The sequence below is a fragment of the Atractosteus spatula genome, chromosome 13, assembly GCF_055471065.1.
Source record: "Atractosteus spatula isolate fAtrSpa1 chromosome 13, fAtrSpa1.hap1, whole genome shotgun sequence".
Taxonomy (NCBI): Eukaryota; Metazoa; Chordata; class Actinopteri; order Semionotiformes; family Lepisosteidae; genus Atractosteus; species Atractosteus spatula.
Window position 1 is genome coordinate 24,986,972 of NC_142718.1, and position 24,547 is coordinate 25,011,518.

General features: G+C 35.7%; 1 protein-coding gene across 1 annotated transcript in view; it reads right to left on the reverse strand.

Annotated features, from left to right (window-relative positions):
- Positions 1-805: 805 nt before the first annotated feature.
- The window catches only part of pde1a (phosphodiesterase 1A, calmodulin-dependent), a 68,995-nt gene continuing 45,253 nt past the window's right edge, over positions 806-24,547 (reverse strand). Inside the window, exons 3-16 of the mRNA XM_088930357.1 lie at positions 15,940-16,053; positions 14,062-14,244; positions 12,369-12,435; positions 11,779-11,895; positions 11,147-11,287; positions 10,251-10,351; positions 8,438-8,563; positions 6,679-6,780; positions 6,473-6,593; positions 4,675-4,756; positions 3,335-3,455; positions 2,656-2,831; positions 1,675-1,974; positions 806-944 (exon numbers count right to left, since the gene is read on the reverse strand). Coding sequence (XP_088786483.1) covers positions 898-944; positions 1,675-1,974; positions 2,656-2,831; positions 3,335-3,455; positions 4,675-4,756; positions 6,473-6,593; positions 6,679-6,780; positions 8,438-8,563; positions 10,251-10,351; positions 11,147-11,287; positions 11,779-11,895; positions 12,369-12,435; positions 14,062-14,244; positions 15,940-16,053 — 1,798 coding nt within the window. The 3' untranslated portion in view covers positions 806-897. The remainder of the gene's footprint in view (positions 945-1,674; positions 1,975-2,655; positions 2,832-3,334; positions 3,456-4,674; positions 4,757-6,472; positions 6,594-6,678; positions 6,781-8,437; positions 8,564-10,250; positions 10,352-11,146; positions 11,288-11,778; positions 11,896-12,368; positions 12,436-14,061; positions 14,245-15,939; positions 16,054-24,547) is intronic.

Genomic DNA, 24,547 nt, shown 5'->3' on the forward strand with positions numbered 1-24,547 from the left:
TTTTGTTGTGTTTTGGGGGAAAATAAAAAAATTGTTCACAAAAAAGGAATAGATGGTTAAAAAAACTTGTTTCAAATTAACTTATAACAAACCATTTAGCCACAATTGTTTCTAAATTAAACTATTTGAAGCATTAATTTATTTTTACTGGGAGTTCTACAAAGCAAAATTTAGGTTTAGTTATGCGAGGAAGCAGACCTGAAGAACAGGTCTATTTAAGAGCTCAGTTGTTAAGACGAAGTGTGTGTTGTTCCACTGCATTATTGTTAAAAACTGCTTTATTGATAAATTGTATAAACGTCATTCCATACCAAAGCCTTGATATGGTACTGATAGATTAATTTTAAAATGTCTTCAATGATGAGCAGTATTTTTTTAAACCAATGATCACATAAAAACCAAACCCTTTAAATTTATGTGAACTTGAGCTCTTTATGCTCTCCTGCTGAATATGTTCAACCAGGTATGAAACAGGAAAGACAGAAGTTCAGTTACCACGCTTCTTCTGCTGTCATTTTTGACAACAACTGCACTGGGTGTTCCAGATCTTTGCACATTTTTACTCATGGACCAGAGACTTCTTACTTTTATTTTTATGAATTTTATAGTGTGTAGGCCTACTTCCAGCTATGATAAAGTGTTTGAGTGTTTAGTGTGCTGTACTTGTGTGTTACGACATGCAGTATCAGCATGTCATAACATACTGTACCAGGTATACAGTAATACATTATTTGTACATGTATATACTGATACTGTAGAAAGTACGTAAAAAAAACGTATGAGGCGAACAAAAGTACAAAACTAATTTGTGGTGCAAAGGGGAGCGGAAACTCCATTTTTAATAAATAATACATTACAAGACTGAAAAAAAGGGAAGCAAAGTTGCAACTGTCTGATTTAAGGATTTTGAGCTTCGTCCTCCACAGCTGCAGACTGTTTCTCTCCTGGAAGAAATAACACAATCATCACTTTACACACTGATGTTTGGAGCACCAAACTGGAACATCGTCAAAATAACATGGAATCAAAAGATGTGAAAAACAATCTTTTAATATTCTGATAAAATTAAGTATCTGATTTCTTAGTATTTTTAAGGAAGCAGCACATGAAAAAGACCTTACTAGATGTACGATCTTAGTAGATGACTGTCAAACTTGTGTGAAGAGACTTCAATGCAAAGAGTAATGCATTTTGTTACATACTGTATGGTATAAGCTTATGACCATTCAAATAACTGGAATTTCAATCATTAAATAGACTACTCAAATACCGTCCAGGCATACTGTGAGTGGACACAAAAACGTTTTTTTTTAAACAAGATAATCTTAAGTAGAGCCCGTCTTTATTAACCAATCATTAAAATAATGCTTTAAATCATTTTGAAGTGCTCAGTGCTATTAAAAAATTACTTTGAAGAGTTCCATAATATGATTTGATTCATTCTGAATAATAAGAAGGAAAACAAAATAAGAATACACGTGAGCTCAGTGCACACATCCTGTTCATGTTTTTACTGTAACTTTTAAGCAAAAGAAATTGTGCCCATAGCCTCAGTGTTTTAAGCTGTCAACACAAACTGTTAAACCTCTAATGGTGGAAAGAGCTATTGAAATCTTCTTCTAAAGCAAGGAGCTCGTGCTGCCAGGTAAAACCTGGTCATTAAAAGGGAATTACCATTCCATGGGAGCCTGTCAGTCTTATGATTCCAGCCGCCGGAACTGGGAACTGAAGAGCCAGCTTCCACTGGAGCTGGCTGAGACTCAGTGTCCTGATTTAAGGAGTTTTGGGAAGAGTTATTGGAGGAGTTTGTATTGTTCAGTTCATTGGAGGACTTCAGCTCCGACCCGGATTCACTTCCACTTTCAAAACTTGTCCGCGTTAATCTGACTTCTGTGATTTCTGTGACTTCGCTTCTTTTGTCCTTTTGCTTGTGGTCCTTGCAGGAATATTCCCCGGCTTTTCTTTCCCGTTCTTCTACAATTAAAAGGAGGGGGAGAGAATGTAAAATTATTTAATAAAACATACCCGTCATTTGCTAGCAAAGATAAAGCCCTTAAAAGTACTTGAGAGCAAAAATAAGGGATTATCGTGCAATACAGGGCGAGAGTGAAACCGGAATTCCTTTTGCCACATCTGAGCTAACCAATGTAAAACAATTACCAAAGGTGTGAGTGTTTCAAAGATTCAGCTCCTCCAATCCGTGAAATCTCTTCAATAATATGAATGTGAAGCATGGACCCTGACAAATGGGACCCTCTCATGTGAACTGAAGTCAAAGACCACTGCTCTCGCCTCTTCATGGCACACAGAACCTATATATATAACTCTGTAAATCTTGGTTTCACTGTCTACGCATACAAATCAACAATGAAAGAAAGGACTTATGTGATAATTTTACAAAGTACCAATGAAGTCTTTTTGTTTTTCTTTGTGACTGTTGACTGGTTGTGATTGCAAAGGATCAGCAACTTGAAACAAAGAATCTGCCATACAGATGAATAATTTGATGCACCTGTATCAGAATCTTGTGTAGAAAGATCCCTTTAAAGGTGTTACTCTGGCAACCCTAAGACTTTGACAGTCAAGGTACATGTGCTATAATCCCTAGTCATATGCAACGGATATCCTTAAACAATCTTTTGAATTGTTGAATACCTTGTACTGCAAGCTCTTTCCATTTCTCCTTGTTCTGTTGAATTACGTCTGCCAGATTGCGTCGGAAATGTTTTAAGTCAGTTTTGGCCAGGGAGTAGTCGGTGGAAGACCCTTGATCAGCTGCGCTGTGTCTCTGTACAGACTCCACGACCGTCCCTGATCCGCCACTGGTTAAACTGAAAGTAGATACATGAAAATATGTGGATATTACTACAGGTAGCTAGAGATATCTTGAATAATTATAATATTTATCTTTTTACTATACATATAGCATATGGAAATATGTAATACATTTAGTCTGTCTCAGTTGTGGTTTTGAGTTCAACTTGGAAAGAGCTGGAAATTGAGTTGAGTTGAATTAAACCTTAATTCAGTAATTTGCAAAATCATCTCGGGAATTGCTCGGGAAAAATTCCTCTTGAGTCACCAAATTCATACTACATAAATGTGTTAAATAAAATAGACTGGTGCTTTGACAATATTTATAAATGATAAAACCATCATGGTGTACAGTACTGTAGACTATATATAGTATCTCCTTATTTAAGAAACAAAGTGTCTTATTTTCCAGATGGCAAATTTATGGTTTGGTAATAATAGGTTTACAGAGAAATTGTTCACTGTCACTCAAAACTGTTTTTGCAAGTTATGATTAAAATATCATTAATTTAGTACTTGCCTGGATCTTCTTACACCAGAACTCCCTGGCTTTAAAGCTTCCTCTATAAGAGGAGTTATAATCTTCTCTGTTGCATCAATTAAAACAGAGAATGTTGGTTCCACAATGTAATCAATGAACCCTGTGCAAAAGAACACAATTTGCACATAAGTACACTAGGAAAATACTCAGTATTTGCTGGTGAGTGCTGCAAGAAAAAAGAAAAATGCCTATTTTCTTTTTCTGCTGACCTTAAGATGCAATCACCTCATGAACAGCATGTACTCCCTACAAAATAGTTTCTCAGTGCTCTTTATCACTGTAAAACATTCTTATCTGTAAGTGTTTCGGCTCTACAAATAGACAAGGCAATACATACAGTAGCCTAACCCAGTCAGAGGCAGGATACAAGGTAGGACTACATCCTTCCTGGAATGAGACACCAGCCCATTGAAGGAACACACAGGGACAGCCCCAGGTACCAGCTGAATGCTCGAAGAGCTGTGAGGCAATGGCACTAACCTACATGCCTCCACACTGCTGAAAAGAGCACTAAGCCTTTCATATACATAATCTGTTAAATATTCACTTGGCTATTAAAATGAATCACATTGGATCGGAACTCTTGGTCCTTAACTCTTAAAAAATATTATAAGAGCATTCATCTACCCAAATTTGTCAGATTTTGTCTCATTAAGAACTATACTATATACAGTATGTAGTGTGTAAGTATGAATTTAGTAACACTGTGAAGTTAATTTTTTTTATTGATGAAAGCCATCCATCCATTTGTTTTTGAACCTTTCTCCAGTGTGGTGTCGTGGGAGATGTACCCTAACTTGTCAAGCAGTGGGCACAAGGCATGATACACCTTGGAGGGGTCACCAGTCCATCTCGGGGCACACACAAACACAATTTTTCACAGAAGCCACTTAACCAGTATGTATTTGGACCATGGGAAGAAACTGGAGCAGCAAGAAACCCAGACAAAAATAGGGAGAACATATGAACTCCATACAGATAGTCCTGGAACCCTAGGCCCCAGTACTGTGAAGCAGCAATACTAACCACTGTGCCACCATGTCATCCTATTATTGAATTAATATAATTGAAACCATTCTGTTAAACCATAGCACATGCTCCATCTCACTGGGCCAGAGGAGGGCACAACAGGAGTTTTTTTTTTTTTTGCTGTCTGAGCCTACCTCCTTGTGGGGAATTGGAAATCGTATCTTTATTAGTAATATTTTTTTAGTAATATTTTTTTAATTTTATTTCAACAACACAACTAAATACAGGAAGGCTTAAAACAAGATCTAATGGAACAGAGACAATTTAATACAATGTTAACTTGACACAACCTATCTGTGACTGAGCGATCATGGTTGCCTTCCGATCACACAGTGGGGAGAACGGCAGCCCAAGGTCAGCCTCTTTATCACCCTAAAAAATATAACTCAGTTAATGAGAAAGAAGTTGTAAGCTTGATTATTCTGAGGAAAAGAACTTGTAATATGATATTTAAATGCTGCTGAATGCACATGGAGACTCACATTTTCTGGTAAAGACTAAGAAAGTTGTTCTTTTACCTTCAGTTAACACAAATATCATATCTACAGTATATTCATTTGACTCGTTTTATTTTTATATAGTATCATCAACTGCAGGTAATTACAGTACAGGGTGATTATAAGGCATGCTAGTCTGGTCAGAAATTGTGTAAACAACAGACTGAGATCTAAGAAAGATGGAATACAAAAAAAGTAAAAATACAGAGAATATGTTCTCATGGGCAAAAGCAGGGCACAATAGATTGCAGTATACTGGCTATTGTCCAGGTGATTTAAGACATTGGAAATTCATTGCACGCCCGTGGTGGAGAGCAAAGCATCATGGTAGTGCCTTCTGTGTATATTCTGTCACAGTCCATGGGAATAGCACCAAACGACAGTGCTCTACAGCCATCTGAACCAACCTAGTTTAAAAGCACCATGTATTAATGCATATATATTCACAATGACAAACTGTTTAACTCGATAATAAAATATTGCATTAAGCCACTGCTGTAAATATTTTGATTTACAGAAATGTCCAACCTGATTAGAATGTTAGGTTATTTTGGGTAAATTATATTCCACAGAGCAATTATATGTCAGAGCCATACAGTATACTGTAACAGTGGTGCTTCACAAGCCAGAATTCTGAAAGTTATTCCTTTATTTTTTTCTTGCAAAGGCCTATAACTAAGTTGTATTACAAATTTAAGCTACACATTGAGTACATTTTAGTAAGGTTTTCTAATGAAATCTTGATTAGAAAAAAAATGTAATTGCTTTTTTCCTTAGTTGTGCTAACATATTTGTAGTTTCCCTAAACATTCTGTTTACATTCTAAGCTACCTCAAATATTAACATAAGGACAAAAAAATAACCTTAGTAATAAGGTAGATAGAAGGTAAGTGTATGTCTTATTGTGTATATTTTCTATGTTAAATATTTAAAAAATAAAAGATGTATAACATCAAGATGAACTGCAATAGACATTTTTGTTATCTGACAGCAGTGTTACCATGCTGTAGGCTGACCTCATCGGATTTCTGAAACTAGGCAAAACTGGAACAGGCAAGTAATAAGAATGAAGACCTCGGGAAAATCAAAATGCTGAAGTTATTGTTGTTGGTGGACCACTAGATGGCACTATTTCATCTGGACTACAATTTAAAGACGCCAATAACCCAGTATGGGGATGGGACAGGGTGCTGTAGCAGCTGTTGTACTTGAATGAGATGTTAAACCAATGTCCAGATAATTAAAAATCCCATTGTAAGACTAGGGTGTTTTTAAGAAGGCAGGGGACTTTTAAGAGTGTATACTCTTGTAACACTTTGAGTGGGAAATAGTGTTCATTCATGGAACTGAAATAATCTGTTTGCTTGACAAAGGCAGGTACCAGAATGTATGTTTATCAGGTGTTAATAGCTTGACGTCTTCAACCGAGTAATTTAAATGTTTTGATAGATCTGATAACTGAAACAGGAAATAAAAAATCTTTGCAAGTGATATGGTTTACCCTAATGTAAAATACAGTAAAACACATTGTTATAAGTTAGTTCTATAATAAATTGCTAATTGTTTGCACTTTTGAAAGCTGATACAGTACCTGTCTAAAAAATTCTTCCATCAGAGCCTTTGTCCATCGGTAATGGACTTTCCAAGACTTTGCAGGGTGGCTGATATCTGCTGCATGCAGCATTAGGGACATGGCTTTAGCTTTGTCTATCCTATGACAATCCAAAGACAACACCGGGTTAGTAATGGAAGGGAGCTTTCAGATTTTGTGCAGATAAAAAGTACGGGTATACTCACCCCTCAGGTTGCTGAAGGACATTTTTCATGGTTTTAATCTGCTGGAAATGGCAAGACATGTCTGTACACAAAACCATTTCAATGACCAAGGTACGGAGCTCCCTGCGTATTCAAACATGAAACAAAAAATTAAAAAAAGAAAAACATTTTTGAATATTCTTAAAATCGTCAAAAGGTGTTCAACACTGCTCCAACTGGGCACATTTTGCTGGAATTGGTACGTGATGTAGAACAACAAAAATGTCTGCCAATTCCGACCCAGATATGGACACACAATATTTGAATTCACACTATAATATCTAGCTTTGTGGGTGGTATGGTGGTGCAGTGGTCAGCATTGCTGCCTTGCAGTGCTGGGGCCCTGGGCTCAATTCTAGACCTGGGGTGCTATCGGAGTGAAGTGTGCGTATTCTCCCTGTGTTTGCATGCGTTTCCTCACAAACTTGTAGGTTAACTGGATTATGGGAAAATTGGCCCTGGTGTGACTGTGCTCTGATTGGTGTACACTGCCCTGTGACTGTTGTTTGCTGAGATGGGATCTGGCTCTCCCGTGACCATGAATTGGATGAAGTGTTTAGGAAATGGATGGAATGTTTTGTTAAAACACTTTCTATGATCTCTGGAGTAGCAAAGAAGAAGTTAGCACTGTGTAGGAATGGGGCCGAATACTTCTGCAATTCAGAAACATCTATTTTTCTTTACAAATCAAATTTATTTAAACATTACCAGTTTATTTTTCAAGTGGAGTTGTAAAATTTCTAAATATGAAGTCCTATTTGCAGGTGCCATGACTGAAAGCTCAGACAGTAACAAAATGTGGAACATTTGTGGGGGGGAGGTAGGTTGAATACTTTTGCAAGACACTGTATAATACTGAACATAATACTGATAATACAACTTATTTCACTATACAAACACCTTAGGAGACTTGTTCTAACAGGTGACACTCTGTGGCATAATACAGTAAATAACAGTACATTAACCATTCTTTGGTCAAATGCAAGTCAGTGCAGACAGTGAGAGTGAAGATCATACTCATTATGTATGTCATTGTACAGCAGCTATATCACCTTGCAACTCACAACTGGCAACCCACTGAAGCTAAGCAAGTGTGAGCCTGGTCAGTACCTGGATGGGAGACCTCCTGGGAAAAACTAAGGTTGCTGCTGGAAGAGGTGTTAGTAGGGCCAGCAGGGGGCGCTCACCCTGTGGTCTGTGTGGGTCCTAATGCCCCAGTATAGTGACGGGGACACTATACTGTAAACAAGCACCGTCCTTCGGATGAGATGTAAAACCGAGGTCCTGACTCTCTGTGGTCATTAAAAATCCCAGGGCGTTTCTCGAAAAGAGTAGGGGTGTAACCCCGGCGTCCTGGCCAAAGTTCCCATTGGCCCTTACCAATCATGGCATCCTAATAATCCCCATCTATGAATTGGCTTCATTACTCTGCTTTCCTCCCCACTGATAGCTGATGTGTGGTGAGCGTTCTGGTGCACTATGGCTGCTGTCGCATCATCCAGGTGGATGCTGCACATTGGTGGTGGTGGAGGGGAGTTCCCATTACCTGTAAAGTGCTTTGAATGGAGTGTCCAGAAAAGCGCTATACAAGTGTAAGCAATTATTATTATTAAGCTGTTTTAGTAGCACTTGGTAATGTTAAAATATTTTAAGTGAAAAATTAGACCAAATGGATTTGTATTCTGGTAGCATGACATTCTGAACTTTAACAAGTTGGAACCAAAAGCTGAGAACATCTTACCGCCAATCATCTTTTGACAGGTTTACCAGGATGTTCATTTCATCCTCTTGCATAAGTCTGTAGGCTGCACTTACATGATGATTTTCAAGGACAGACCGGTCATTGTATAAAATAGCCACTTCTGACCTGCAAAAACAAGAACATTTTAGAAAAAACAGTACTTTAAAAATAGTTATATAATGCTAATCAATTTGGGTTTCCATTGTATATTCTTTTTTAAAATGGTCACTACACAAAAAATGAAAAAGGACAGCTCTGTCACAGTTTTCTACGCAGTCTCTGGATAAAACTCTTTATCAGTTATGAAATCTGAAATCTAATAAAGGCTCTGTCTTTGATAAAACTGGCAATTATAAATATGATCTCCTACAAATGTTTGTAAATGAAATGTGATACATGAGGAATAAATAATGGTCAAAATGAACTGCCTCTTTGTTCATATTATATAAGAGCATATAATTATCATTTATGCACAATGGCAAGAAATACTAGCACTTTTTAAGTCACAGCCTTACACCTATTTTCAAGCATAACTTGTAACTACAACTGTATAGCGATGTACTTTCTATACATGAATACATGAGATTTAATATTCCCTTGGTAAATAATTCTTTAGGGTGATGTTATAGCCATAACAGCACTTGTTTATTTCTTCATTACCACTGAATCCAAAACATTGTCATTATGATTTTCTCCCAACATGTTTGGAACTTAACTTCTTTTTGTTGAATTCAGATGGATTCATTCATTAGTTTGTAATTTGCTTTCTGGTTCATAGTGCCAGGTGAACTTTAATATATCGCGTTCAGTGTGAGATCTTATGTATTAATCAGTGCACATCTTCAGACTGTTTGCCGATAGTCTTCATTATGAATTTGTGATACTCGTTTGTTGTTATTCCTGTTTTGTACAGTTTACTAAAGATGCTGCAATGTTTGAACTTTTGCAATTGCCTACAATGATAAAGCTGTGTTAAGGCAGCAATCTGACTTTATGCAAAATAAATTGAATTTCATAAAGAAAGCTATAGAAATAATAAGCTAAAAAGTATTTTGTAATTAAATCAATGCTTCTTTAAGCTATTTATGAAAATGATCTGCAGTATTGTAGCAAAGGCTCTGCTGTATTCAGACATCAGTGAAGCTTAAGACCTTATTCAAAAATGACTGTACAGACTTTGTATCTCTTTGTATCTAACCGAGAACAAACACTATCCAACTGAACAAGTGGCAGGAAGAAGTCTCTACAACGACAAAAATATATTTTTAGTTTTATATGGAATTAACCTCATTTATGCTCCTTTTCGGCTTTCATACTGATGCAGCTCTCCAGTCTAACTTCTTCATAGATAAATGCATACAGCATTAAGTAAGTATACATTTGTAAGCACAACTATAGCACTGTTTTCTAATACTGAAAGAGGCAACTGCAGTCAAGGCCTCAGAGACTGCCAGACCTTAATGTGGAAGTTGCTTCAAAAGAATGCAGAGCTTTATCATCAGAGAGAATTTCCCTGACTCCCTGTCTGCTAAAAACTGTCTGGCAAACCAAGATGAAGACACTGAACTGCAACAGTTTTGCAGGCATTAGTTTTAAATGTGCATTTGTGTTACACAACTGAGGTAGAAAAATATTAGTCACCCTCTGGTGCAAAAATAATGTGCATTGATTTTTTTACAAAGCCCTTCAGATGATCTTCTGGTATAATGCTTGATTACATGCTGTGTACTTGTAAGGAGATCTGAAACCCGCTTGTGAATACTCAGCAGCTTCAGTTAAACAGTGATATCAATAAAACAGGCAATTGATTTACCTGGTTTGAATATGGAAGTTGTTAGTGGTCCCAGTGTGTTCGAAATCATGAATGGCAGCAGCAAAAACCATGGCTAAAATTTCCAGTTCTGTGAGCCAGTGCTGTTGGAAGAGAAAATCAAGCAATTTCTGTCTTCAACCTTCAGCTGAAGTGTATATGATTCTCTGTTCATTATCTACCAAATAAGGCAATATAATTCAAGAAAGCTACCTCAAATATTAACATAATAAGGACAAAACAATAACTGTTTCCTGGTATAATTAATTACCTATATATTAAAAAGGACACTTAAATACTCAGAGCTGGTGTTAGACTGAGGATGCTATTAGAATGCAATTGTACCCAGGGCCAGCTTTGATGGACACCCAGCAGCTGAAGTTAGAGCCAAACCCCACCAAAAATAAAATGTATGAAAACCTCCCACGTAAAAAAAAGGGGTCCTCACTAGCAAAAAAAAATGAATATAACCTGGGTTGTGGTGTTAATTGTTTTACTTCTTTAAATTGCACATCAATTTGGAATTAAATAAGTAAGAGATGTTGCAGGAGTGAAAAGATAAAGTATTGACCACAGCTACATCTCTTTTAAACCAAGGTGACCCAATGCTCTTACTACTTAACGGATATCATTTCTTAAATTGCGTATATAAAATGGGAAACATTAAAACTTATAGCAATGTTGTGATTTCTGTAGATTTTTTTAGAATTACAAAGCAAATATTTACTCCTATTAGAGATCTATATCAGCTTTTCTGGCATGTGTTGATAAGCAGGAGATCTTTCAAAGACAAAAACGAACCTGCGTTTTTTAACTGGAGAATAATGAGTACGAATTTATTTGGTACATACTGCCATCTAGCGGTACATTCCTGAATTTAACCTGCTGAAAAGACTTACCATTAGGCCAGTGTGAAGCATTAAATAATGTGCTGTCTGGGTGACATCAGCTGCGTGAATTAGATTGTGGTAAGGGTTTTTGTACTTGCTGTAGCCAACTTCCAGCGCTTCAACAAAAGAAACAAGTGAAGAGACTGGTATCTAAAACAAAACAAATAATAAAAGTTCAACTAAGAGCACAGCTGCATTTAGTAAATTACCATTAAATGACTGCATTATCAGAGTAATGGGAAAATTATCTAAAATCGATTGTGTTTCTTGACAGAAAAACACAAAAGATCTGGAGTGCCTGTTAAGACGTTTTGGATGTTAATGAGCTTGCCACCCACTTCTAATCATCTTCACAATAAATTCATATACTGTACATTCTGTAGTATTATTCTACAGCATGCTCAGATAGTAAAGACATGAGGACATATAAATGGCAAATTTATATTATGAGTCAAAATACTGAATTCAAAGCAATAGTAAGCTCCTGTTATTGGAACCTTCATTAAACTAGATTTTTATAAATATACAAGTGTACTATATTTTTATTAGGCATTATCATTTGAAGAACAATAGAACAACAATGACTTTATAAAAAGCCAGCAAGTTTAATATTGGTAAATAAATAAAAGAATCCATCTGACCCTGAAGCGATTGATAAGGTCATATCTTGTGAGCAGTTCATACACCAGGAACTTTAAAGCATGTTCTCCACTGGCTTCATGGAGAGCAAAGACATCAAAGGACCATTTGTCAACATCCTGTGGTAAACCGAAGTTCATTAGTTATTCAAAGGGATCACAAACTAATGGTCTACAGTACCTACACTATACAAACATGGTACTAACACATTTACCAGTGCTTTCACCAACCCTAGCCTTGAACTGCCTAATTTTACATAGTCAGTCAAGAGGTTAATCTTGTGTGAAACCAGTTCCTAGTGTCTGCAAAACATTGCTAACTGCATTCCATAGTTTCCATAGTGAATTTGTAATATATATATTCAGATCACATTACATTATAATTTGTGACTGAAGCTACCAATATATTTAAAGTAACATCAATTGTGAGACGTCTAACGTTTTAACAAAGAAACACTGTAAAAACACCTACAATACTAATATATTCTTTTTATCTTAGTTAATTAGTCCTTTATGTGATTTTTTTATTATTTGTTTACTTTTACAAATATTATTAATATTGATATTAATATACAGTGTACATATAAATATACCTTCAGAGCACCAATTACAGCTGGAGGGTACGTTAGCCCAGCCATGTTAGAAGTCCTTCGATACATTCTGGAATTATAAAAATATATGCATATATATGGGTAAAATAATTCAGTAACCTTAGTTAATTAAAATGTGTGGTTGTTTATATTTAGTGTACACATAACACAAACAAGAGAAAGTCCTACATCTCAGTTTTGGATCCAGTATAAACTTAATATTGTCAATAAGTATGTCACTCTGCTAAATCTGAATACATACTGTATAACTGAAGTATATGTGAAATTTGAATAGCTATAAAAGTGAATTGATTTGGAAATAGGATGGCATGTTGGCGCAGTGGTTAGCACTGCTGCCTCTCTGTGTGAACAATTCCAGATCTGGGATGTTATGCCTGTTTGTTCTCCTTGTGTTCACATGGGTTTTCCTATGGCTGCTCAAGTTTTCTCCCACAGTCCAAAGACGTGCTGGAAGGTTAACTGGCTTCTGTGAGAGTTGGCCCTGGTGCTAGTGTGTGTCTGTGTGTGCCCTGCAACGGACAGGCACCCTGTCCAGGGTGTATGCGGCCTTGTGCCCGTTGCTTGCCAGGATAGGCTTCGGCTCCCTTGTAACCCTTTCCTGGATAAACCATTAAGAAAATGAATGGAAAGATGGACAAACCCGCAGAGCAGCAGGTTATTTGGATTATGCAAGAACCAAAAGCTGTGACGATATTAAAGTGATAATATAGCATCCTTTTAATGTCTTTGGTAAATATAACAGCAAGACACAACTCACTTTAGTTCTTTAAAATAGTCACATCTTATATTTAAAAACTTTGTCTAAAAGGTTATAAGATTGCGTAGCTGGCTAACCTACACAAACTGGGCATTACTTTTGACACATGTACAAGTCTTCTGTAAATTTAAAAGATTTCTTTATGGTACAGAACATCTAAGTAATCTAGAGATTACTGCTTTTACTCTGTATTATTTCTAATTTGAAGAGATGATTTCTAATCATATCAAATTTCTAATTAAATGTTATGATGAAATACTTTTCATCTGTATTTTTTCCTTTCAAATATTTATAAATGAATGCAAAATATTTAATACCTGCCTTAAAGCCTTGCATTTTCTATTTAGTTATGTGAAGCCCTATGTTTCTGAATTTGAGAACTTTCACAGCAGTAAATGATTGTGATGCAAGGCTATGGTTGCTATGGAGATAAGAGATGTCATAGATAAGCAGCTCTCATGTTAAGAGTAAAGCTACACTGGGAGATGTACATTATATTTCAGCTCTTCCATACAACATTTCACATTTTAGATTTAATATGTATTATTTTCCAATATGTACTGTATGTTTTTGTGTATACTTCATGTGGACATTTTAAATGGCTTTAAAATCATCATCAACAACACCATATACCAGTTATGAAGTTCACAATACTAGATTGTTTTTACAAAAGATGACTGTAAGAAATATAAACAACTGAAACAGATATTGCTATGCTGTGCAAAGGACTAGAAAGTTAAAGATTAATATTAGTCATTTTCCATTTCAGGATCAGAGTCTTGCATGCCACGTGTATTCAATAGCAACTGTACGATTTTGGCCCACCTCCTAAGCGTGCAAAGATCTCGGAGTTTGCTGACGTTAATTTATTGCCATGATCAGTATACTCTGTGTGTTGAGACAGAAGCAGCAAGTTACCTTTCCACAAAAATGCCAGCTTGCACAGCATGGACTATACTGCGAAACCGAGGCTTCTCCTCTGGTCTCCTCCGCACCACTCCCATCTTCCTGGTGAAGGTGGAGGCCAGCCAGTCCCTGACCTCAGAAGGGACCGAGTCTGACTGGATGTCACTGAGCTCATCTTCGGTGTCCAGCAACCGTCTGCACAAAAACATCCGCAATGTCACATATTCACTAAGTAAATGCTTCTTTTTATTCTACATAGACTTTTAAGACATCCATAGAAGTATATGTGCTGTTTCGCAACAACAGTTAAACTTCTATAGCTCTATGAAACTCAATTTCCAAAACAAGATCAAAAAGGCTCAGAATTAAATTCCTGGATGAACTTTAAAACTATTAATTTTTAACACAACATTTAGAATTAATGTAATGTTAAAATAGTCATTTTAAGATTTTCAGCAAGTCTGTGGCAATATGGAGCCTCTGATTCCATATTATTCAGGTTGTTCTACTGGCTTTGTAACTGTTTTTTATGAGCAAAAGTAAATTTAATTATGATGGGTGAACAGCAGTGTAAGTGAGATACATTGTAGTGTCACTTGTTTTGCATTGGAGAAGTATGAGTCATCCAGCCCTCACACAATTAGGACAAAGGCAGCATTTTAAAACTCTTAGCTTTTGTACAGCCTTTACAAGACAGAAAAAGTCTTTAAAACGTATACGACATTTTGCGTGAGGCTGCACATACAACAATTCTGAACCGCCCTATACTTATTTTTGATACTCCATAAGTTGAAATAAAGTGCATTCTACAATTATTTCAAAATATGATAAGCAATACACTTCTGATTAGATAATTCTGCTCTGGCCCCATTTTTTTCTGATGAATAGTACCTGTATTAAACATAAGTTAATACCATTCTTTATTTGAGCATCTTTTTTTGAGATCCTTAAATGCATCTCATAATATTGCATCTTAGATAAGTAGAGTATACAGAAAACCTTTGACTATATAAAACACATTTAATATGCTTGACTACCAGCAGTTAATTGCTCTGGACTATTTAATCCTTCATTCAATTACTTATATTCTTTATTCCAGCTTCCTGCAGCACATACATGTAACACTAGTACAAACTATCCAAGCAGAACTGTCTGTGGTTATATCACATTTCTGGTGCAAGATTAGTTGTACACCTACTACAGAGGCGGACATTTCTGTTAATTAAAATGTGTCTTCACTAAATACTGCAGGATAGGCGAAATGTTAGCATACAAGCTTTCTGGTGTAATGCTAGCAAGGGAAAGCAGCTAAACACTAACAGCTGTTAACATGCCTTACATTAGGTCATTACAAAATACCTAAAATCTTCAACAAACACCTACGCATTATCACTGAGGAGTACATCAAACACATTTCATATTAACAAATGACAAACAAGTGCAGAGCACTCTGAATCTTAATGTAACTTTAAAAGAAACATCAGCTATCTCAGTAGAGACCTTGAAAGGTTTTCTCTGAAATACAAAAGATAAGCTAAAGAATAGTCCTTATTTTAAAAGATCAATTTAGAAAAAAATATTCCTTGAGTTTTACTTACAAATACCGTAACTAAAGCAAACATTGAAGCAAAACGCCAAAATAAAGGACTGGAAGAAACTGAAAGATGATTTGGCACAACATGCACACATGAATTAACTTGCATACAATGCATTTGCAATACACAAACAAGAATACATTATTACTTTTGAACATGAACATTTAACATTTGCTTGCCCTCATATTTACTAGTATCACAAGGAGTTCTTATTTTTAAAAAATCTTTACAGTATCCATTGACATAGAGTAGCACACAGTTATACTGTATGTCCATTTAACTCCCTTTAACTCACCTGGTTTCATCAATGTACACGGCTTCTAGAACTGATGCTGCATATTCAATATTTTTTTTGAGGTCCAAGACATTCACCTCACCCTTTTCCAGCTGCTTCACCAGGCATCTTAATCTACAAAAACAAAAGGGGCATATTAGGGTAATTAATACATAGTGTATCATCAATATCTTTTTCAGAAAATAACAAGAAAAATAGATAATTGTGTATTAATAAAACAGGTGGGTAGCTGCGTCAGCATGCGTAGGCTGCAAAGGAAGAAGTAATAGTTCCAATAATATCCTCATGCTCACCTATAAGGCTCTGCATGGCTTGGCACCTCAGTACCTGTCTGAACTATTATCGCCCTACCTTCGCTCTTCTAATTCTGCCCTCCTTACTGTCCCCCAAGCCCGTCTACATTGTATGGGTGACAGGGCCTTCTCCTGTTATGCCCCCAAGCTCTGGAACTCTCTCCCCAAGGATATCACAGAGTCACCTTCTCTAAACTCCTTCAAATCCAGACTCAAAACCCTCTTTTTCAGAAAAGCCTTTACTTAACTGGTTCCATTCTTCACCCCTCTGCTTTTCTTAGTACCACCATCCACAGTCTCCTCTATATATTGTAATTGTGTTTCATCTTGTGTATTCTTCTTATTTATTGTTGTTGTCATCCTGTAAAGCGCTTTGAGAAGCCACCTTTAAAGGCGCTATATAAAATAGTTTATTATTATTATAATAGATTTATTCCATGCTGAAAAAAAGAAGAGAGAAAACGTTTCAGCCATGGAGCCATCTTCACACCTGAAGCCATCTTCACACCTGAAGGCTCCACGGCCAAAACGTTGTGTTTTCTTTCTTTTTTTCAGCATGGAATAAACCTATTACTTGTTCCTGAATAAAACACAGCCTTCTGTCTTTTTGATCTTAGCGTTTTAATATTTAAATTTCCCTGTAGGTGGCGCTTTGGCTATCTGTAAATGAATTGCAGTTGATAAAAGATGGAATCTGCCTTATGTATAGTGGCAGACATTAAAAATACAATATGCTGTACGTTGCTGGTTCCAATTCTCAAAGGATACTCTTGCTCAAATAAATAGCTACAGGACACTTAATTTTAGCAATCCCTGGTATGCCTTTAATTTCTTAGTCTGTCAGTACTTTCACTTACTCAAATGAGCCTAAAGGGAAAATTTGATCTCACACACAAATCACACAACTGTGTATGTTGGAGTAATAGGTCTTTGTATATTAATCCTGTTCTCCAAAACATCTCTGTTATGCCACACTGTCAATCTAAAAAAATCAATCATTTTATAAATGCAAAATATTGCTGCTTGCTGTATCAACCATTTTTTCCCTGTGTTGTCTACAGTCGAGAGCTTTCGTTGTTTCCTTGCAGAGAGCTGAAGTGTGCTCACAGATGCTTCAATGGTACAAGGCATCAGAATATATAAGTACAAATACCTCTCCTATTCATAGCTGAAGGCGTCTTTTCTGACTCAGGAGGCTACACTGAAAGGAACAATTTGTGAGACAGAAAGTGTGGAATTGCAGAAATTACAGACATGTAACTAAAAATGTACTATAATTGTATTTTCCAATTCATCAGCTGAGCAATTTTTATTATATTTTATTGACAGATAATCAATAACTGTGTTTATAATTTATTGATTAGCATTGCTGCCTTGCAGCCCTTGGACTCTAGGTTCAATTCCTGGCATGGTATCTGCATGGAGTTTGTACGATTTCCCTGTGTATGGGTAGGTTTCCCCTGGGTGGTTCAGTTTCCACCCACAGCACAGAGACATTCAGGTAGGTTAATTAGCTTCTGGGAAAACTGGCCCAGGTGTGTGTGTCTGAATCCGTGTGTGCCCTGTGATGGACTGACGTCCCATCCAGGGTGTATCCTGCCTTGCGCCCATTGCTTGCTGAGATAGGCTCCAGCTCCCCCGTGACTCTGTATTGAACAAAGCAGTAAAAAATGGATGGATATATTAGATAATAATAATAGATTATTTTATTGACCGATTTGTTTTTAGTGCACAAAATGATGTTTCTAAATTTATATTGTATTTGCTCCAACTTTATTCAAGTTTAACAACAAAAATAGGATCTCTTAAACATATTGATTACAAACAATGTGCAGATGATATGAGTTATACAGCCTTGTGGTCTGATGTTGTTAGATATCAGAAACTGAGCAAGGCTGCACCGGGTCAGTACTAGGATGGAGGATCTCAGAGGAAAACCAGACCAGCTGTAAATGGTGTTGTTGGACGAGTATGTGACCATTCTTTCCAGATAAATACCTCAGTACAGTTACTGGGGATACATTTCTATAGGAAGTGCATTGATGTTAAACCAAAGTCCAGGTTATTTTGTTATTATAAGTCCCGTGGTTGTCCTGTAAGAATAACAATGTTAACTGGTGTGACCAGGAGCATTTTCTCACTTCCAAAGCTGAACTACTGTTGGTGCATAATGGATGTCATGTGTCAGATGTCTCATACTGTATGTGAGTGCCGCACTTAAATGATGGATGAAGTGGTGACACTCATACAGTATATGAGATGCAAAGCACTTCTACAAGTGCGGTATTCAAGCACATAAAGTATAAAAGGGGCTATTTAAAATGGGTAAGAGCTCTACATTCTCTGTGTAGAAACTACAAAAAAAAACTTTTGAATTAAATTCTTCCTCCTTTACTCCCCTAATGTTTTCCACTACCATTGTTTTTTTTTAAAGCATCAGAATGAAACAACATAAGCATATTTGCAAATGTAAGGCAGTTGCTAGATTGATCAGTCTAGCGTGTTTGATTTGGTATCATCTGTAAAAATGACTGGTTTATTAACTATGCAAGAATCTAGATCATTCATATAAATCAGGAAGAGCAGTGGTCCTTATACCGATCCCTATAGCATTCTACATGAGCCTAATTTGAGCATTAGTGTTACATTAGCCTAATTTGAGCATTCATCATTTATCTGTACTCATTGTTTTCTATCCATTAACTAGTTCAGAATCTAAATACATACATTTTTCATGCCTACCCCCCTATAATTTGAGAATTAATATTTTATGCACATCTTAAAAAGCTTTCTGAAAATCTAAATATATCATATCACATGCTCTGTTTGTATACATTACCAATGATTTATGTTCAAATAATTCTAACAAATTAGTTAAGCAAGGCCTACATTTCTATGTTTACTATCTCATTGATTTTTTTGAGTCACATAATATCCTCTAGTATAAGTATTGTTTCTAAAATCGTACATTTATCAGGCTTATATAATTAAGGCTTATTGGTGTATGATGACATACCTACAACCTTCTAAAAATAACAAAGACACTTGCATGCAGATTAACAACTAAAGAAAAATCTTCATATTAGCCTTTGGACATCGAAGGATTACATTTTTAATAAGTGAAATACAGTATGTTATTCTTTTTACATAAGTGTTATGTTTGGGCAACAGTTCTAATAATTTGTTATATCCACATATCCCCATAGAGTAGCATAAAAACATGGTATAATAATTGAGTAATGAACAAAAAATAATGACATTTTATTAGCACAAGTTGAGTGCAATAAAAGCACAATACTTATAGCACACTATTGGCTTCAAACAACATGGCTGGGCAGCTTGTTCCATTCTCTTGTTCCAGGAGGTAAATAGTGCCTCCTGTTGTCAGTTTTGAATGCTCATCCATGTAGTTTCCAATTGTGCCCTTTGGTTTGTGTTTCTCTCTTCATTCTGAAGAAATTTGCTGTGTTGACTTTGTCAGTGCTGTTAAGGATTTTCAATACTTGTGTAAGGTCCCCTCATAATTGGTTTTTGTAACAATGCAAAAGGCTCCTTCGGAGGATTCTACAGTCTAATGACATTGCTCACTGAAAATTTTACATTTCCCCTTTAGACCCAAGTTTAGAGTTCATAGACTTCTTGTGGGACTTTCAGTTCAGATATTAGTTTGAGAAAGGAAATTAAAATATAATTCATTACAGTTTTGATTCATTGCAAAGTATTACCGGGTTACAAACCACAAAGTAAAATCTTTTACAGTGTTTTACTGATGCTGCTTTAAATGCAAGTGAACCCAATTATATAATACTCAGCTAAGGAGAACAAAATTGAAAAAGCACTGCTAACCTCCAAGTCTTGCTTCTCCGCACCTGCACAATACATCCATCCAGGTACACCATAATAACTATGGGTATTATGAGTAATTTCAATCAACACATTCTCTGTTAAACACATTTCTGAACTATGATTTGGAAGAGATTCAAGAACTGGGTAGTTTCTCTGCACATTTTCAACATTTTAAATAAGACTAATTAATGTATTTCACACATTCATGTTGGATTAATCACAGTAAAAGAACTTTAAACAAAATGATGTTATTATAGCTTCCTGTTATTTAGGTCACAGTAATCTGGTCAACATTCTGTTCTGATGTGCCTCATATAATCCTACCAGCTCTAATCTATTTTGCTATTAGTTATTACAAATCACCTCTGAAAGTCTTTCCATAAAATTCATTTAAAAAACTAAGGCATTTTGTCTCATAAAATCTAGAACATATGTATGGCATTCAGGAGTTTTAATCATTATGCAAAAGGTCAGACAAGCACAAACAAAAAAGCACTTTTAATCTTAAGCATTAACGAAATACATTTTTAAAATTTTTGCAAATAAATCTGAACTTGGGATAATTAACATTACACCGTAAATAGGAAAGGAGGCAGCTACATAATTTGAATCATTTTTTATTGTGATAAAGCTTGCATAGCACAAAAACACATCATTGATGTATGAAGTCCTACTTTTAATAGTACAAGCTGCACAAAGCCTCCTTTGTGTTGATCTTTCATTATTAAAAACATGTTTATTCTATAAGCTACAGTATGTATTGTTACAGTAAGACTGTCCTCTTTGAATCACCAATGGCAAGTTTGTAAAGTTTTTTTCAGATGGCTATAGTATTGTTCAGACATACCTGCTTGATGTATTTGGCTTTCAAGTGTTTACGTTTTTGGGTTCATCTACCTGCTTGTTTAGTACTTGAGCTTTTTAATAATTGTTTGCATAATCCTACACGTACAAACTGTACTGTTTTGTCATAAAGTTCAGGATATTGCTGCTCTGCCAGAGTAAGTGGCTCTAAATCTTGTAATTTAACATGGCAAAATTATTTGAGAGTGACATCACAGAGGGAATATAAAACTCATGGCAATATAAATACCAAACAAAAGCTGCAGTGTTATTCAATTTTATAGTTTACACAAAAATCTTGAAATCAATTCATAACAGGCTGGCCACTACAAACAGTTTTAGTAACTGTTATTTGAAAGGAACACTTTGGTGGGGGTGCTGACATTAAATATTGAAATACACAAACATGTCATATTTGAGTCACAGCATCTCTACAGCATTGCCTCTACTGTAAGTCAGTCACGGAGGCCTTACATAGTTTGGAAACAGTGAGACCTCCAAACAGCCACAAAGAGGAGTTCTCTGAAAAGTAAGTCACAGCACAGTACAAGAAACATTTCTAAAAAGTGATATTTTAAGTGGGAGGCTGTAATTTGCTTGATGCCATGACAACCTTGAGAACATCTTTGAACTGTATCAACAATATCAACCTGGTCATTTGAAGGTCACAGCCCATTAGTTTGACACATACAGGTTTAAAGTACAGTATTAGCTGCAGTAGGATGGGGTACTGTAAATAGGATTGCCAAAAAATAAGTGTTTTTTCCAGCAGAAAGCTTTACTTCATTTCAAATAATATATGTTAATATATCTCATACAAGCATGCTCTACTCATATTAGCAGACAATAGTCAACCTTAATGCCTTGTCTATTTTATTTGAAGCATAAGTCTTTTCATTTTTGATTAAACTGTAGCAGTTTAATATGTTGTTTTGTGGTTAATATGGTTCTATGTGTTAAATCCAACTGATACTTACAGTATTGCTTTTTTTAAATAGGGTTTGTTAAATTTAAAGTGAAAAATGATTTGCATCCTCTTGTCTAGCTGTTAGCAGTCATTCTCTTTGTTAACGTTGTATAAACTTTAAGTATCAACCTAACAGTGTCTATTTTTACCTGATGTCAGTCTGTGCTGGGTGTTGTTGATTGAAGCCATGCTGAATGAGCAGGCAGCAACTGATAACACTCACAACAGCACACAAAAAGGCTAGCAAACACGAAATGTACGTGTGATTCTGTTATTGTTATAGTAGTCATGGTAACAATCAGAACCATGTACTGTATGATTATTAATTTCAATAACTTGCATCTTTTTCTAAAAGGCTATTCATGACTGTGCATTACTCTCTGGTTCTGGACTTGCATCTCCATTTTACAGACTGAAGGACACGCAGAACTGAAAAGTGCATGGACATAATTATTCCTAAATACTAGGATAAACTGGTATTCCAAATGCCTGGAATATGACCACTCAATACTCTCACTTCAACATCACAAGAAGTCATTACTATTATACTATTATATATAATAGTATAATTCTATTATATTATACTATTGTATTATATATTATATTATTAATATTCTCTAAATAAAAAATGAGAATAGCAGTTAAATATTTATTATCTTAATGATACAAAAATACATTTATGGTCCTCTTTTGTTGCTATTTTGAGTTTGGATATCCTCTTTTGGATATCCAATGAGAACCGACTTCACAGCATCATTAAGGTCACTGTATTGGAAAGAAAGAATCTAGAGATGCCTAAAGAATTCATATACATAATCATAACTTGCCATGCAAAATAAAATGAACAAAACATCTCTAATGTTTAATGTTACTCTTTCAAATAACAATAACGCAAAGAACTTTGGTTTTGAAGGATTGAAAGATATTTTACAATACGATTACTTGTACTATTCATCTCCATTTCATTTTACTGTCAGTGATCATAAACATGACTAATTTTAATCTTAAACATATCAGTGCAATGACTAAAATAAGGCTGTACAGTACTGTATCTATCATTGATAATATCATTCATGCCCTCATCTAAATGCACAAAAAAAGGCACAAAATTAAAATATGTCTGAAAGCCTGACTGAGCCACTCACTGCCTTTTTATGTATGGCGGGGTACTCTTTACAGCTACTGCAGAACTTCCGAAACGTGTACTCCCATTTTAATAATCAATCAGTTTCAACACCTACAATATTCCTAATATTATCACTTCACGATCTTCCACTAAGAAAGAAATTGTGTTTTTGTTTTCTCTATGCTGCATTCCTTTTTAATCAAAAGACAGATGTAAATTTCAGTAATGTAAATTACTATGGTCTTTTCCCAGGATTCTCTGATATGTCAAACCCTAGGATTTATTTGTTAAAAGTATTTATCCTCTGAAAGACAATGCTATTACAGAAATCCCTAATCACATTAAAGAGTGAATAGCAAGGAAAACATATTAAAGCAATTGAAGTTGTGTTTTAATAAAAGAAGAACTGATTATACACAGAAGGGTTACATCAGTACATAGCTTTTATATTACCATCGCCAAGAGCATTTACCTAATTTAGACAAGTGTACTATAAAAACAGTAAAATATAAACAGTATATACAGTAAACAGTAAAATATACTGAAATACTTTAGAAATGTCACCCCAGATTCAAGAGAAGAATTTATTTTATTTTGTGGAAACAACATTGTTGTTGAGGCGTTCTTTTTCTGAAGGAGGGGAAGATTAGAGATTTCTCATTCCTTTACTATTCAGGTCCAAGCTTTCTTAGCTTTCCAGATGTAATGAAATCAAGCAATATGGTGAAAAGGCTGCTATCGTGTGTCAAAATGCAGTCAAGTATGGTACAGTATAAGAGTCAGACTCCACCTAACCGTGAAAAACTGATTTTTTAGCAATACTTAGATCTATAACTAAAGGATATCATGTCTAAACATACATATGAGATAACTGTCACTTGGAAGCTACAATCAAGGCATCTAAAACATAGTCACACACATTCAACAAAAGCAAACACAGCCAAAAGTGCTTAATCACAAGATACTCCAAAACATTTGTTGGTACTGTACGTACATCTGTGACAGACAGGACTGAGATTAATCTTCATCTGGAAACCCAAGTATGGTGTTCTATACATACTGTGTGCAAGTTTAACATGCATTAACTGGCTTGCCAAGTTTTAAAAGGAAGAGAAAGAGCTTTCCCAGTCCATATAACAAATAGAACTGCCATATGGCTTGTCTAGTTTTCTGTTCAATATAAAGGTAAGTGGAAGGGGACTGATTTTAGATGGGACACCTTGTAGTAACTAGTAAAATGATTAGATCAGCCACTAGGTAAGAGGGTAAAAGCATGGTGCCAGGAGAACAACCTCTCTCTGAACATTAGTAAGACTAAGGAGATGATTGTGGATTATAGGAAACATCACTGGGACTGGGACTGCAGTGGAGAAGGTCAGCAGTTTTAGGTTTATGGGAGTTAACATCACAGAGGACTTAACCTGGACCTACCACACCAACATCATGGTCAAAATAGCACGGCAGCATAGAATGCCATCAAATATCCAGACCAACTTCTACAGGTGCACTATTGAGAGCATCCTGACTGGCTGC